Here is a 15,241-nt window from a genome sequence, read left to right as displayed (position 1 = left end):
GAATGAAAGTATAGATATTTTTACGGTGCAATCCTGCAAACTTTGTACTAATACAATTCCTGAACCACGTGAAAACATGTGTTTGGATCCAAACGCCTAAACAAACACATGAACTTTAGAATTTTGCAATGGTTCAGGAGGAAATCATCAGCGCTGCAAACTCCCCAGAAACTAGTGCCTTCCAGAAATATCCAGCATCAGTAGAATCTGTAGAGTAGATCAAACACTACATACATCAATTTACAGCTGCTGCAAGAGGAACGCACCGAAGCCTCGTTTAGATTTCCTCTTGCAGACCTCCTCCTCCCAAGAAAGACTGGCTTGGGCTTGCCAGAGGAAACCTCGTTGAATCTGTAGAACAATGATGCCACTGGGGTTGCAGCCTTGTTGGTTTTGGAACTCACTATCGGCAACAGCGTTACACTTCGACCTGTTGGCAAGGAGCCATATGAGCCACATACTGCTAACATCTTCAGTTCAGAACTACATGCTATCAGTGTGCCCTAACCGAATTTGTCTTGTTTTGAACTGTGTCTATGTGAGGGAAGAACATTGGCCTGGAGTTTCATCAGTTCAAACTACCACAACTCAGAGATATTCGTTGGAATCATTGTCAGCATCATCCTCGTCGTCGCTGATGTAAGTTTGCAGGTAAGCTTCATCTCCTTCATCCTGCAATAGCAGAAACTACCTATCAACCTCTAAGTTTTCAAAAGCAACTGCTCTGAGCAACTTGTTAAAAAGAGCACTTGAGATATTGAGGTGAAACGCATGGGCACTTGCACATTCTACTAGCAAAGAGTGCTTGCAAGGGAATCCTCTAATTGGGTATTTTGCTATGCCAGTCAGGTGTCATGTATGTTTTACCTCTATATTATCATCATCTGAAGACAAATCCTCGTCAACTGTTTGGAGTAACCCTGCATCCTGCCTTTCCCCAGCTGCCCTCATCTGTACCTGATGATGATAACAAACATGTAGTGCATCATCAAGAAGAGTTTACATGGCAGTTCAAGATTCAGATCCAATGAAATGGGATACAAATTGACTTACAAGCTGGGACTTCATCTTCCAGATCTTGTGTCGCAGAACTGAGATATGGTGATTTAATGCCTGAAAATGTCCATCCATCCGATATACAAAAGGTTAGTTCAAATTATACAAAAAGAGGGAGATCAGAGTTTACGATTGAGTTACCTCTCGCCTTTGGAGCTCAATAGACCTCGCCATTGCCTTTCTCCTTGTCAATAGGTTCCGTGGCTTTATAACTTCGGGCCTTTTATAGTTCTTACCACGGTAGAAAATTATCGAATATCCTTTTGTTGTCCTGTCGAGTGCAATGAGCACGCCTCCACTCTCAGCTTCTAGAGAAATAGCAATATGTTTCACTTGTTCAAAGGTCTTCCCCTTCACAACAATTTTGACCAACTCTCGATGCTTCCAATGAAAGTGCATGTTTTGCACAGTTCCATCAAAAACTTCTCGTCTGCCTACAAAATTAACACATTGAGGTAAATCATGCACTGTTCATCCTATGCATTCCATAATGCAACTGTTACGTGAAAAGTGAGTTGTACCAAGCATCAAAAAGGCCTTCATTTTCAGGCCAATTCTGCGAAATAAGAAACGCTCCTCATCTGTAACAGTTTCCAGATCAGTTGGAAGCTCTGCTGGAGACAGATATTTCTGAACTTTGGCCAAAGCCATCTCTGCTTTTGCAACTTTTGTTTTCGCCTGGACACATAAGACTTGTTACTAACTTATTATTGCACTGAGATCGCAACCAAAAATTTCCTAAAAAAGGAGAGAATGAATGAAAATGTAGGAAAATATAGACTTTTTTCTCTACAAGAACATACCAAAATCAGTTTTCTCTTCATGTTCCTCAAAAGAGAGGTATGTTTTGCCAAAATCAAGCGAGTATTCTCCTTTTTCCTCAGCTCATCGTTAAGTGATTCCCCCCATCGAGATGTGGCTTCTCTGGTTTCTGCAAGAGTGCCAGCAACTAGAGGGTTCTTTAATGAATTGGAGATGGGAGCAATTGAGGCTGATGCTTTAAGCCGGGCCAGCTCTTCTTGATCCTGCTGAGTGATTGCGTGTTGTTGCTGTTCCACCAATACCTGCCTTACTTTAGGCGTTACGAAGTCATTTCCCCTATAGAAAATAATATACTCCTTGTTCCTCGAGACAAGTACTCCTCCTGTCAATTTCTGCAAGTGTTTTATTACACAGATTCAAGACACGTTCTAACAGAAAAAAAAATGCATAGGCTGCAATACGAGGAAGGACACAATGAGTTCAAAACACACTTCAGAAGATTCAGCAGGAGAAGAGCAAACATAGCACAGTGTGAAAAGGAAATACAACATCTATTTCATAGATGCCCAATGTTTTCCATTTGCTACATTGTTGTGAAACAGTGCTTTCTCCCCAACCGACTCTTCAAGGTTTCCAACAGTATAATTTATGCCATGAATTATAGAAACAATACTAAGGGGCAATGGCTAACATATTGCATCCTCATAAGCAAGCAAAAGCAGAAAATCTGCCTATAAAACAATCTTGTGTACCGTTAAGCACTCAGATAACGTGGCATATTGATATTGAAATATGTGTGTTTTACCTTGATTTCCTCTGCCATTCTATCATTGGATGTGTTCGGCACCCCCCTCTTTATAGCAATCTTTACAATAGAACTTTTCTCCCACAATTTAACAATAGCAGTAGCTAGGCCTTGGTGTTCCCTGTTTCTCCCTATCCATAAACATGTTATTAAGAACGGTGACAAAATAATTGAAGATTTTTTTTCTGAGGGGAAAAATAATTGAAGATTGAGTACAAGTAAGTACAGCAATCAAGCAACTCCACTCCAGTACCTAGAGCGAAATGTGGAGTAGTTTGTCTTGCAAGTCTACGCAGAGCTGTCATTTCCTTATCTTTCAAACTAATTTTAGTCCTGTAAGGAAGTTGCCTGAATGGTGGCTTGTACCCAGGAACTAAACCGGGAAGCAAGTCAGCATCCACAGGGATGGGGCTGCGACCAGACCAATCCTTGTACCGTGGTCCCAACTGATCCAAGAAGCTATCGATATCAAATGTTTCTGCAGCTTCATGAGAGGGTATCACAATAGATATCACTCGATTCACGTCGTTTGCACTTGACTTTTGCAAGGAGCTGGGTACAGCACTAATGGCATCACCAGCCTCTTGAGACGAATCAACTTCCGCTGTTTTGGCATATGACTGCACACATCGAAGGTTGTAGTTCATCCCTCGATATAAGACAATGGACCTCCCTGACCTCCATATCACAGTTCCTCCAGTCCTGTCCTGATTGACAAATACAAGGCCACAAATGCATATCAGATTCCACTAAACTGAAAAAAAAAAAAAAATACAAGAACAGCACATGATTTGGCTCAATCCATGGTTGTAGTGACAAGGCAAAATCAAAGAGGATAGAAAGGCCATAGCAATAGGTACCTCTAGCAACTCATGAGTTCTCTTCATGTTCAGGCTTGGAGGGCCTTCGAACCTCATCTTGACCACCTCATCCACCTTCCATTTGCTGTGGATGGTCTCCACAATGGTCTGAGTAACCCCTCCTGGACCAACCCTCATCCTCTCCTTCATCCTCAACGCCACATCTCTAAGCCTCCGGAGCTCCGGTTCCGGGATAGTCCTCTCTGCCAGCTCGGAATTGCTATGCTTCCTTCGCATGCCGCCATCAGAAGCATCCTCCCTCTCCCATGGAAGCAGCACTGGACCAAGCTTCTGGACGAAATCTTCCGCGTCGGAACGCCCAGTTGTGGCACTTTCCTCCATGGAATTCCTCAACGTGTTGACGATTGAGCTTACACTGCTTCGTCTAGTACTGACATCGAAACCACTGCCTGTAGAACCTCGGTCCAGTATAGGATCCAGCTGGAAAGAAGAATTTGCTGTCGGCGAGGCAGGATCCTCATCCTCGTACAATTCCCCTTCTAAGTCCTCGGCAATTGGCTCTTCTTTCGATACCGCAACATTGTCCACCCATTCCTCGTCTTCTTCCACCGAACCTAGCTCATCATCGAACACACCATTCCTGTCATCATCCACCGAACCTAGCTCATCGTCGAGCACACTGTTCCTGTCGGCCTCTTCCTCGTCTTCATCATCCGCCGGACCCGAAACCAGCCGGTCGACGGCGGCGTGTCTTTCTTGCCCGTGCATCCACGGCGCGGAGACCGGCCGGCTCCCGAGCAGATAACTCGGCTGGGAACGCGGCTCTTCGTCCCGAACCTGTGCCGCCTCGCCGAGAGCTACACTGTTCTTGCTCTCGCCCGCTCCTCTGTCGCCTCGTGCACCAACACCAACATCAACACCACCAGCCGAGGAGTCGTAGTCGAAGTACTCGACGATGGACCGCAACGTGGCGCTAGTGGGTTCTTGGGCGTGCGCGGCTTCGTCTTCTCGGTGAGCCGGCCGCGGCTGCTGCCAGGGGAAGGAGGCACGCTGTGAGGGCGCCCTCGCAGACCAGCGGCGGAGGGCCTGGTCCTCGAAGCTAGGCTTGAGGCTCCTCTTCTTCTTCTTCTTACTTACCTCCGCGCCGCCGTCCGGCGCCGGCGCCTTGTACCGCGAGGAGGTGGATGGGGATGGCGCCGCGGCGGAAGGGAGAGCGGAGGAGGCGCCGCTGATACAGGTGGTACGCCGTGGCCGCGTTAAGGGGAAGGGAGGTTTGGGGGAGAGGGTGGGGTGCGGGAAGAGCAGCGCCATTGGAGGGGAGGAGCGGAGCTTGGGCAGGATGTGGGTGCGGGGAAGATGATGCGAGCGAGGAGATATCGGGGGGTTTACCTTGTGGGCCTTGGGCCCATATTGCTTTTACTATGCTGAAATTTATGTTCTAAAATGACTTTGCAGTATATAAACTAGAAGGATACATAAAAGATGAATTTGTCTAAGATTTAATTGGTCACAATAGCCTAGTTTCTAAATTTAAGTGAAATGGTTGTGTATGTGATATGGCTAAAGGTTGATAATATGGATAAAGGATGTCTAGATGAATGGATGATGTGGTTGCATTGCAAATCTAAACTATAATTAACAAATATGTGGGGGTGACATGAATAATTGGATGGATAAAAGAAAGAGATGATGCGGACAGGTTGTATGTTAAGACATAACATCTGGATGTTAGTGTGATTTTGGCTTTATAAGATATATAGATTAAAGTTAAGAAGAAGAAAAACTGCCTGGTTAGTTAACAAAAAATCGCCACGCTCTGCACAAATCACCAACACCACCTTCCCGGGCCGTCGCCTCCACACACCATCGGTCACCTTCAAAACGTAGTGCATGACCCGCCCATCCACTGGCCGATTTAGTAGTAACCTATAAGAAATCAGCGACAACTAATATGCAATATATTTAAATACGCTGTTCATGTTTATGGGAAACTAAGTCTTGGAAGGCCATAGGTGGCTGGAAAAAAGTGTTCATGCCAGGGAGGGGGATAGAGAGGGTTATTTTGGTAATTGGGTCTTGTAGTTACTACTAGAGGGTCTAGGTGGTCAGCGGTTTAAAGGTCTGGAATAGGTGTGAGTGGTGGTCATATTCAGTACCAATGGTATATTAATTGGAGGTTCAGGTGGTTTAGACCTAGGATAAGAGCTAGAGGCTTGTTGAGAGGTAGTTGTAGGTTCAGTCTGTTCAGGCCTAGGATAAGAGCTAGAGGCTTGTTGAGGGGTATGGTTCAGGCCTAGGATAAGAGCTAGAGGCTTGTTGAGGGGTAGCCATGGTTTCAGCTGCTGGATTATCTTTTTTCCAGTGTATATCGTGCATGTGTGTTTGATATGCCAAGATCCAACACGTTTTAGTTTCTTACCTGGTTCTCCATATTAATCATCGGTTATCATCTAACTAGAAAGGAGAGCAATGTTGATCCTGCAACAGGATTCACGAAACAACAAACATAACAGAATACAAACATGTAGAAATATTGTTTTCACTAAAAGACAGTTATATTCCACTGCATGACCAAATAGAACCTCAAACAGCTGGTAATATTATTTGGCCTCATGCTGCAAAATGTGTGCTGGCATCAGAAAGCAGCTCTACAGAAAGTTTATCGGATAGTAGTGCAAAATAACACTACAATCAGGAAGAGCTGGCAGTATTCTAAGGAAAGCTTTTGATCCAAGATGGTCATTTTTAAACACAAAATAGAAAAGAACATTGGAATCCACAACTTCAGTCACCAGCTTGCTGCAGCCTTGTGATCCACAACTGAGCAAAATGATGCGGGCAGTCCTTATGCAGAGGCATTTCACAGCAACCTGTCATGCAGTTTGTCCCCCAGGCATCGGAAGAGCGGAACTCAGGCCTGCGCAGCTCTGAACAATTGTGGCTATCCTCTATCCTACTACGTTGATGCAACTACTAACCTACAAAAAACAACGAAGCTCCAACAAGCTAATCACTGCACATTTGTATCCTTCAGTACCATGCGAAGATTTCACGAGGAGAATGTGCAAAGGGCAAAATGCTTGGTTCTGCAAAATTCATCACATAAAAGACCAACAGTCAAACCTCATTTAATACACAGTAGAATTTCCTTTTGAGAAAGAGAAGAAACAGTAAAACATACCTAGACGCTTCAAATTACTCCTTTGAAGTCTCACTTAGGTAGATGAAAAGGGTGAGCTACTCTAGCTCATATGCTCTTCAAAATGTAGTAACGGATAAGAGTTCTAGTAGAACAGAAAACAAAGACTACATGTCATCAGCGAGTGCAAAGTGACCAGAAGGGCACAGCGAATGAGCACTGCCATGATAGGACTGATTTCCACTGAATATGAACATTACCATCACCAGTCACCAACAACTTAGTAGAGCCTGTGACAACACTCAGATGAACCACACAAGCATTCTTTTATCTTTTCCTCGCCATTCTTGTCACGGACTTGACCTATTGTATAATTGTAGTGGTAAGTCAGCTCTTGCATCGGAGGAATGTTCTCTGCAGCGAAAAACATAATGTGCGGCATCCTCTTGTCATCATGGTCCCAGAGGACATTTTGTGCATACAGGTTTGGGGTACAGCTATGGTTGATGAACCTTCCGACATTGCCACACTTTGCAGCATCGATCGTGAAGCCCACAGCTTCCTCCATTGTCTCAGGGGTAGAAGATTCTAAACCTGGAATCATTGATGGAAGACCCTTCCAAAGTTCTTCATCATCATAGTTATGACCAATATCAAACAGGTACTCATCATTCTCTGTCTTTTCAGCTTCTGTATCTTGCAATAACTGACCTCCATACTCACATATGAAACTGCCTGAAGAGATAGAACTGAGAGATCTTACACCCCAGCCTGTCTCTCCTGTCTTGAATATTTCCAGTGGAATTTTTACCCCATGCTGGCTCACCCTATTGTGGCATGTTGGAGGGCACCTGAATGTAATTTCCAGCATTTGGTTAGCTCACTAATAATTAACAAAAGAACTGTGTGATTTCATTTTAACCAATTAACCAAGTTGTCTAATGTGAAAGAAATTTTTAATTTGGTGATCCAAAAAACAACTAAACTAAAATCAAATGGCTATAATCATCTAGTTAGGATATGTTAACTTACAGAAAAGAACCGTACCTGCATGATGGACCACACTCATATATGAGAGGCTTTGCATGAACAATTGCACCATTGAAATTGAATGGGATTTCCCCTCCATTCTTCACGGCACAAGCACATCCACTAGAGTCAGAGCAACCGTTGGTGCATTCACAACCTTTTGGGGTTTCTTTTGCATATGAAGGTGGATATATGACTTTGGTGGTATACTTGAATGGTGCTGGCTGCATATCATCAATTGTGTTGATCACACATATGGGAATCCTCTCTTTTCCCTGAGATATATCAGGACAACAAAGACCTGCCCGAACTTTGGACTTCCTTGTCTCCCTGACTATATGCAAAGCTAATTCAGGTTGACCCGGGATCCTTTTCAACTTGTACTTGAAGACCATCGACCCCTTTTCTCCTTCTTGCCAACAATCCACCACCATGTACAGCCCATCATAAGTGTATGTCGATACTTGCTTGGATTTAGAATTCCCGGCTTCACCTTTGCTTTGACCTTTGAACCCATGAGTCACCCTGACCGGCGTCTTAGCTTCGATGCAATTCTTCAAGGCAAGATTACCACGCTTAAGCTCTTGATCTTCCGCCTCCTTCTTGCCGCTGGCCTTACCTCCGGAGCCCGTATATATTAACTCGTCCGAGCTAGACAATTCATCGGGGTACCCACCGGAAGCGACAATGCTTATTGCAACGGGGATACCATTCACCTTGGCAGTGTCAATACCTCCTTGGTACGGCCGATGTAGTCCAACAATTGACAACTCAACTCGAAAGTGAAATTCATCGCCAACATCAACACCGGGAACATTGCCGACAATAGGCCCGGGCTTAGTATATCCTTCATAGTTCTTCTTGATAGCGTTGACGGCCTCAATGTCAATTCTTCCAACCTTACGTGTACCTTGTTCCTCGGCTTGCATGAGCTTCCGACATATCAATTGGAACAACTTAAGCAACTTCTTGGCTTTGCTTCGGGCATCAACGCTTTGGTCCCCAAAAGGAGCACAAGGAGGGAGGGTGACACAAAACTCTTTCTTTCTTTCATCAACAACTAATGCCATAGAGGCATCGTCATCTTCGGAGCAAGAATGTTCTTGGTCCTCGATTGTGTTGTTAACGGTCTCTATAGAAGGGGTCGGTTTGGGGGGCAATTCTTTTCTTGGAGTATCATCCTTTTTCTTATTGTTCCTACGAGGAAGAGACTTGCTCCTAGGAGGAAGAGAACTAGAAGCACTACCAATAGACTTCCTTCCTTTTGTCCATGGGCATTTGTCCGGGGCCATCAATGCTTGTACAATTACCTTATCGGCAACGAAGTTCAGATCGTCATGTTCTTCAATTTGATCGGCCGCATCATGATTTCCACACCTAGACTCCTTAGATTTCCTATTCAAACAGCCCTTGCCTATGGCATTACTCTTCAACTTAGCAATGCCTTGCTTCATGTCACTATTGGAGCGCTCATTGCCTCTCCGAGTGTCCGAATTGTTGTTTCTTGGCATGCTATCCCTAGAGACCTCTATATCATCTGGCAATGTGTCTCTCATTGTGACACTACTCTTTGGCCGCTTGACATATGTCTTTGCATCAACAAGACCTCTCCCATGACTCTTAGTTGTACCTTCCTGCAAACTTCCTTCGACTTTGCGTCTCACCTCACGATCCATAGCTACTAGTGCTACATGCTTCCCTTCATGCAATGGCCTCTTCCCATTCACATTTTCACCGAAACCATGCCTTGGTGAAGCTTTTGTAACAGCATTCTGTGGACAGCCGCTATCAGGCTGCCTGCCTACAAAATCACTAGAAACAACACCATCGACAACATGAGATTCCTGGTTCTTACCGTGTGCCTTGTTAGTTTCTGCAACTGCCACCCCTGCTCTTTTGCGTTTCGCCTCATTATTAGAAGCATCTTGCTTTAATAACACAGGAGAAGCACCAAGACCTGAAGCTGGAGCCGTGTGCAAGGCATCTGCTACGGAGGCAGCCCCGGTGGCAAAACTGATAGGTGTGGCATCCGATACAAGCACTTTGTCATCTCTGCCGCCAGTTGCCGTAACAGCAGACCTCCCACAGCCAGGGGGAAATTTGCGTATAGCCGAGACGGCTCTCCTCTTGGGAGGTGGATTCACAACAGACATTAACCACCTCTTCTTTCTGACTGCATCATGCCCATGGTCCTCCCTCCCCAATTCACCAGAATCAACTCTGCTTTCCATCACACCACCACCCCCATTGCCAGTCAGATCCTCCTCCATAACCAGTTGATCACTCCCCAGGCCTCCCTTGCCCTCCATCAGAGGGGACTCGGCCCCATGCCCGCCATGGTCGACAAAACCATTGACAGCAGCAACAGTAAAATTATGCGGAGCAGCAAACGCCAGCGGCATAACCTCGATCGCCATGCTCTCTGAAAGGCCATTAGATGACTGCACATTGCCACTGTCCGGCAATTGTTCCTCTCCACCCTCCTTCCTCTCCTCCACCCCCTCTGTTTCCGGCAGAGGCAGGGCTTGCGGGAGGCTGCCGTTGCACACCGGGGAAGAAACGGCCGCAGTGGCGATGTCCTGTTCTCCACCCTCCTTCTCCTCCACCTGCCCCTTAGTATCTGGCTGAGACGGTGCAGGTGTGAGGTCGCCGTTGCACGCCGCGGACGAAACAGACGCGGTGGCGATGTCCGCTCCTCCACCATCCTCCTTCACCTCAACCAGCCCCTTAGTCTCTGGCTGAGGCGGTGCAGGTGTGAGGTCGCCGTTGCACGCCGCGGAAGAAACAGACGCGGTGGCGATGTCCGCTCCTCCACCATCCTTCTTCTCCTCCACCAACCCCTCAGTCTCCGGCTGAGGCGGAACGGGCGGGAGGTCGCTGTTGCACGGGGCGGAGGAAACGCCGGCGTGGCCGGCTGCCTCCTCCACTCCGCCATCGATAACGCCACCGGCGGCGCCCTTCTCACCGCCGCCGGCCTCGGGGGCAGGCGGGGCAGGGGCGAAGCGGCCGCAGCCGGGCGGCCAAGAACGCTTGGCGGAGACCTTCCTCGGCCTCACCCCACGGGCCGCCAGCCTCGCGCCAATCGGAGTTCGCGCGGGCGCCGGCGGCGGCTCCACACCCACCATCCTTGGCACGAGCTCTACAAATCCAGATTAGAAAAAAAGGCACCTTTAATCGTGCCCAACATTGAAGATAAGAACCAAACCCTAAAATTTCCGATTCGGCCATATATCTATCCCGCGACGGGACGGTCCTTCGACGAACTTTGCCGTACAAGAAGGGGACGGACGAGGCACTCACCTTGGAACAGACGTCAGGCGGGGCGCCGCGGCGGCGTCGCCGTGGGGATGTGGGCGGCGAGAGAGGGAGACAGGTTGAGTGGCGGAGGGAAGTGGAGGAGGTCTCCGAATTCCGACGAGCTGGGGGCCGGGGCTAGGCGGCCACCACCGCCTGCGACGGATGGTCTGTTCCGGAAGGGGCGTGCTCCTAAAGTGGCCACCCAGGTGATGCAGATCTATGTTTGGAAGTGAAATATTTATAGGGGTAATTAATTACGCGTATTTATGACTTTCTAATCTAAACAACTATAAATGTGCCAAGATTTGATCTCTATCTTTTTCAATGAAGAGATTTGATAGTTTTAAAGACTGGCCTAAGCGACCCAACCTCCTCATTAGATGCATACTGCCAGAAAAAGATTTGATTTTAAAGGATCATATCATCAAATATCTTCCCAAACAAGAACATTGATTTTTTTTTTTTTTGACTTGAAGAACATTGATTTTTTTTTTTGAGGTTGTTGCTTGTTGGGATGTTTGGCTTTGCAAAATTAACTCTTCTTACAAATTGTTTCAATGCCCGTCATAAATCTGCCTTTTTCTTGCATAAGGAAAAGTTTTATGTATATCTAGTATTAGAATTATTCAGAAAAAATATTGATAACGAATAATTTTCACAATCTTTCTGGTGAAGGAACATTTGCACGTTATTTTTTCCAAAAAGGCAAATAACACATATTTAGAAGAAGATATATACTTATTAGGGATTTTTATTTCCGTGCCCTCGGGTCCTTAGTTGTACTCAGTTTTCTCCCGCTCCTTAGTTTTTCCTCAGTTTTTTCCAAGGCCTTGTATGAAACCCGCAGAAGGAGCTCGCACGGGAGGATTCCTGTTTAGTTGACAGTTCCGTGCTGACGTGTGGGGCCGCGTCGCGTGGGGTTGGTAGAAAGGGACCATATGGGACATGACGAGACCGTGTTTGGTTGTACGTGAGCAGGAGCTGGGTTCTGGCATTTTTAAGAGGGGTCTATTTTAAGAGCACTTTTTCTCCTCTTTCTCTCTCTGTCTTTTTTTCACCAAATTATTATCAAATCTAGAGAAGCTTTAATTTATGTCTTTTTCAATTATTTGTGCATTTTGGCTCTCGTTTTTTGCCCAATATGACAGCAAATCTAGTACTCCCTCTGGTCCATATTAATGACCTCACCTATCTTGGTTCATATGTACTCCCTCTATGCATGTATATAAGATATTTTGGTTTTTTCTTTGATTCATCTACTTTAGTTTCTATCTAGTTTAGTTTTAGTGTGTATGTTCACTCTTTTTAGTTTGAATGCAGTCCACTTTAAAAACATCTAACAATCTTATATTTCTAAATGGAGGGAGTATCTAGTTAAATCTAGAAGCAAATCTCGATGCTAATGTACGATAAATTCACACTGTCATAATAAATCGAGAAAACAAAGTAGTGCCAACAAAGTATAGTAGAATAGGGATAGATAATAAGCTGCATACAGCAGCCAACAAATAACAAGGCCAATAACGAGGTTCTTCACAACACGAACATAGTAACAACAAAATAAAAAGCTGCTTTGCAGCAGCATCACACGTCCTGGATTCCGCCTACTCCATTCCCATCTGGCTTTTCCTCCAGTTCTTGCTCCCATGTCCCTTGATCTTGGGCACCTTGGGCTTGATCGGAGGCATGCGCCCGGCGGCGATCTCCACCCGCTGGAAGTTGCGGAGGTGAATGCCGAGCGCCTTGTGCTTGACGCGGAAGGCGTAGACGTTCACTGTCGCGCCGACTTTGGGAAGGTCCTTCCGATGTCCTCGGCATGCGTGAGGAGGCAGTTGAAGTCGGTGCCGCAGAGTCTCCTAGTGCAGAAGGGGCACTTGTAGACACCTTTGGCGAAGTAGGAGGTGAACTGGCCGACCTGCAGCCTCCGTAGCACCTGTCGAGCCTTGGTGTGCTGATCCTCCTCGTCGCTGCCAGACACCTGATCCATATCAAACGGAAACTATGAGTGAATCAGTTGCAACGATGACGTAACGTGCATGATAACAAAGTTAGAAAAAACAGAGGAAACTTCAGTTAGAGTGAACACGATTATATATCTACAGAGACGGGGTTAGCGAACCAAAACTCATGCACAACAGATTTGTACACAGCAATATCGTCGCAGAACCCGCCCTGTACAAATTTGTGCCCAACGATCCATCATAGGCAAAGAAACAAATTCCAGATCTGAATAAATTAACCGAACGGCAGAACCCCAAATCTTAACTGATTGAGATCCCATGGTTACTTGCATAAATTAACCGAACGGTCGGACCACAAATCTTAACTGATTGAGATTCCATGATTACTTGCATAAATCAAGAAGGGATCAAATCAAAATGGAATAAAATCGGCGCAAATATTAACCCCATACTCATCCTACCTACAGATTGGCACTAATAGTTACTAGGAACCAGCAAAATAGGAAAAATAGGGTTGAAAAAGGAAAGGAGAACAACAAGGGAGCAAACCGTAGTTACCTCGTTCCAAGGGTCGTCCATCCAGGTGTCGTAGGGGTTCGACGAACAGATGTACGACACCTTCTCGTAGGGGTCCCATTCCGACGGGATCTGACCGCCACCGGCTGCAGCCTCCGATGCACCGGCGGGAGCCACCAATGCACCGGCGGCGGCGACGGCCGTAGAGGGGACGGCCTCAAGGATGGAGGTGTCGTGCTTAGAGGGGATGTCATCGAGGATGGAGGGCGGATTCGCATTCTTCTTGTCCATCGCCGGCAGAGGAGAGGGAGAGGGTTTTTTGCTTTGGAGAAGATGATGGGACGTGAGAGGCGGCGTTGCGTGAGGGAGTGAGAGTGACAGTGAGATAGTGCGAAGAGGTGAACAAGGAGAGGCATCTATAAAGGCGAGGGGTCCTAAATGCGACCCGCGTCCTACGCGTCCACTATTGCACGTCTTCGACTTCTGCACCGCGGCACGCGTCCACGATTGCACGTCTTCAACTTCTGCACCGCGACCCGCGTCTTACGCGTCAACAATTGCACATCTTCCACTTCTGCACCGCAACACGCGTCCTCGAGTCTAACCCTCGAAATTTAGATATACTCTGGTATACCCTCGAGTCTTATACGAGCATTTTTTGTGTGCTCAGTTTTCCCCTTGAGTGCTAATACTAGCTAGTGCAATATACTCAGTTTTACCCTCAAGTGGTTGGTCAACAGAGAGTCAACAAATGGGATTAAGCTAGTTAAATGAGTCATTTAATGTGTAAAAAATTCCAAAAATGATAAAACCATAGTGGCACTTACTCATGGAGTCTTCTTACGCTACCTGCCACGTTGGGAACCATAACAATCATAGATAAATCAAGTTTTACCACAAATTGCCATTTCTCAAATCACCTAGTAGCTATGAAGGTGCATGGCTTTCCACACTAAGCCCTTCCCAAAACAGCTTTCCCCAAAACATACTTTGTCTGAATGAGGCCACAATTTTCACACCATGTATATTTGTATTGCAAATAGTTTGAGGTAGGCCAAGATGGGTTTCATTGTACAAAACACGCATTTTCCATTTTTTATCCCTTAGTATGTTTACTACTCATGTGCCCTTGGTTTCTTGATACTACTCAGTTTTTCCCTCTCCCTTCATAAATTCTCACAGACGCCCATCCTTGCCCTGATTGGTCTAGTCCTTGTCACGCGGATCGTGTCTGCCGACCGTTGATCGTATGATCTAACGGGCAGGATAACCCCTCTCTCTCTCTCTCTGATCGGGGCCACGACCCTCTCTCTCTGTTGGCGGCTATCTTCCACCCTCTATGTATGCTAAATACCTAGTTTGCCACCGGATTCAGCAAGTTTGGTTTTCTGTATTATTTTTCACGCGCAAAAAATTATAAACTCTTTTAGGCATTACTTTTCACGCAAAAAATGATAAACCATCACCGATTTCTTGGAGCCATTACTTTTCACGTAAAAACTAGATTTTGGCGAATGCATTATTTGTCACCCCTCTAACAATTATCAACTCTCTTTAGCATTCCTTTTCTTTTAGGGAATATAGTTTGGGATATAGTTTTGGTAATTTAAATCGGCCCAAAAATGGTATAATTTTGGTATAAACATGATGCATACATATTTGAGGGATTTCGGTGAATGGATTATTTATCACCCTTCTAACAATTATCAACTATCTTTAGCATTCCTTTTCTTTTAGGGAATATAGTTTTGGTAATTTGAAACGGCTCAAAAGTGGTATAATTTTGGTAGAAACATGAGACATACATATTTGGCATATTTGGGGGATTTGGGTGAATGGATTATTTATCACCCCT

At 45.8% G+C, this 15,241-nt stretch overlaps 2 protein-coding genes across 2 annotated transcripts; both read right to left on the bottom strand.

Moving 5' to 3' along the window:
* LOC124656767 (CRM-domain containing factor CFM3, chloroplastic/mitochondrial-like) lies at positions 1-4,755 on the bottom strand. Its single transcript, XM_047195452.1, has 10 exons — positions 3,484-4,755; positions 2,877-3,330; positions 2,624-2,754; positions 1,860-2,210; positions 1,578-1,734; positions 1,198-1,490; positions 1,054-1,113; positions 868-957; positions 558-672; positions 1-430 (listed from the first exon to the last, which is right to left on the bottom strand). The coding sequence occupies exons 1-9, from the start codon at positions 4,753-4,755 to the stop codon at positions 589-591; spliced, it is 2,892 nt and encodes a 963-aa protein (XP_047051408.1). The 3' UTR covers positions 1-430; positions 558-588.
* A 1,350-nt stretch (positions 4,756-6,105) lies between these two features.
* Positions 6,106-10,737, bottom strand: LOC124652315. The gene is made up of 3 exons (XM_047191339.1): positions 7,631-10,737; positions 6,626-7,434; positions 6,106-6,530 (listed from the first exon to the last, which is right to left on the bottom strand). Exons 1-2 carry the CDS (start codon positions 10,735-10,737, stop codon positions 6,864-6,866), a joined length of 3,678 nt encoding a protein of 1,225 aa, XP_047047295.1. The 3' UTR covers positions 6,106-6,530; positions 6,626-6,863.
* Positions 10,738-15,241: the final 4,504 nt, after the last annotated feature.

The sequence above is a fragment of the Lolium rigidum genome, chromosome 5 (genome assembly GCF_022539505.1).
Source record: "Lolium rigidum isolate FL_2022 chromosome 5, APGP_CSIRO_Lrig_0.1, whole genome shotgun sequence".
In the NCBI taxonomy this organism is placed as follows: domain Eukaryota; kingdom Viridiplantae; phylum Streptophyta; class Magnoliopsida; order Poales; family Poaceae; genus Lolium; species Lolium rigidum.
The sequence above is the reverse complement of the archived record's forward strand: the minus strand, read 5'-3'. Positions and strand labels throughout refer to the sequence as shown.

Bases quoted from the DNA above. Each gene is read 5' to 3' on its own strand.
- LOC124656767 (XM_047195452.1), bottom strand. From the start codon at position 4,755: ATGGCGCTGCTCTTCCCGCACCCCACCCTCTCCCCCAAACCTCCCTTC. The intron at 3,331-3,483 runs GTACCTATTGCT...TTTGTCAATCAG, and splicing joins GAACTCATGAGTTGCTAGAG to GACAGGACTGGAGGAACTGT. The intron at 1,491-1,577 runs GTACAACTCACT...TTAATTTTGTAG, and splicing joins GAAGGCCTTTTTGATGCTTG to GCAGACGAGAAGTTTTTGAT.
- LOC124652315 (XM_047191339.1), bottom strand. From the start codon at position 10,737: ATGGTGGGTGTGGAGCCGCCGCCGGCGCCCGCGCGAACTCCGATTGGC. The intron at 7,435-7,630 runs GTACGGTTCTTT...AATTACATTCAG, and splicing joins GAGTGTGGTCCATCATGCAG to GTGCCCTCCAACATGCCACA.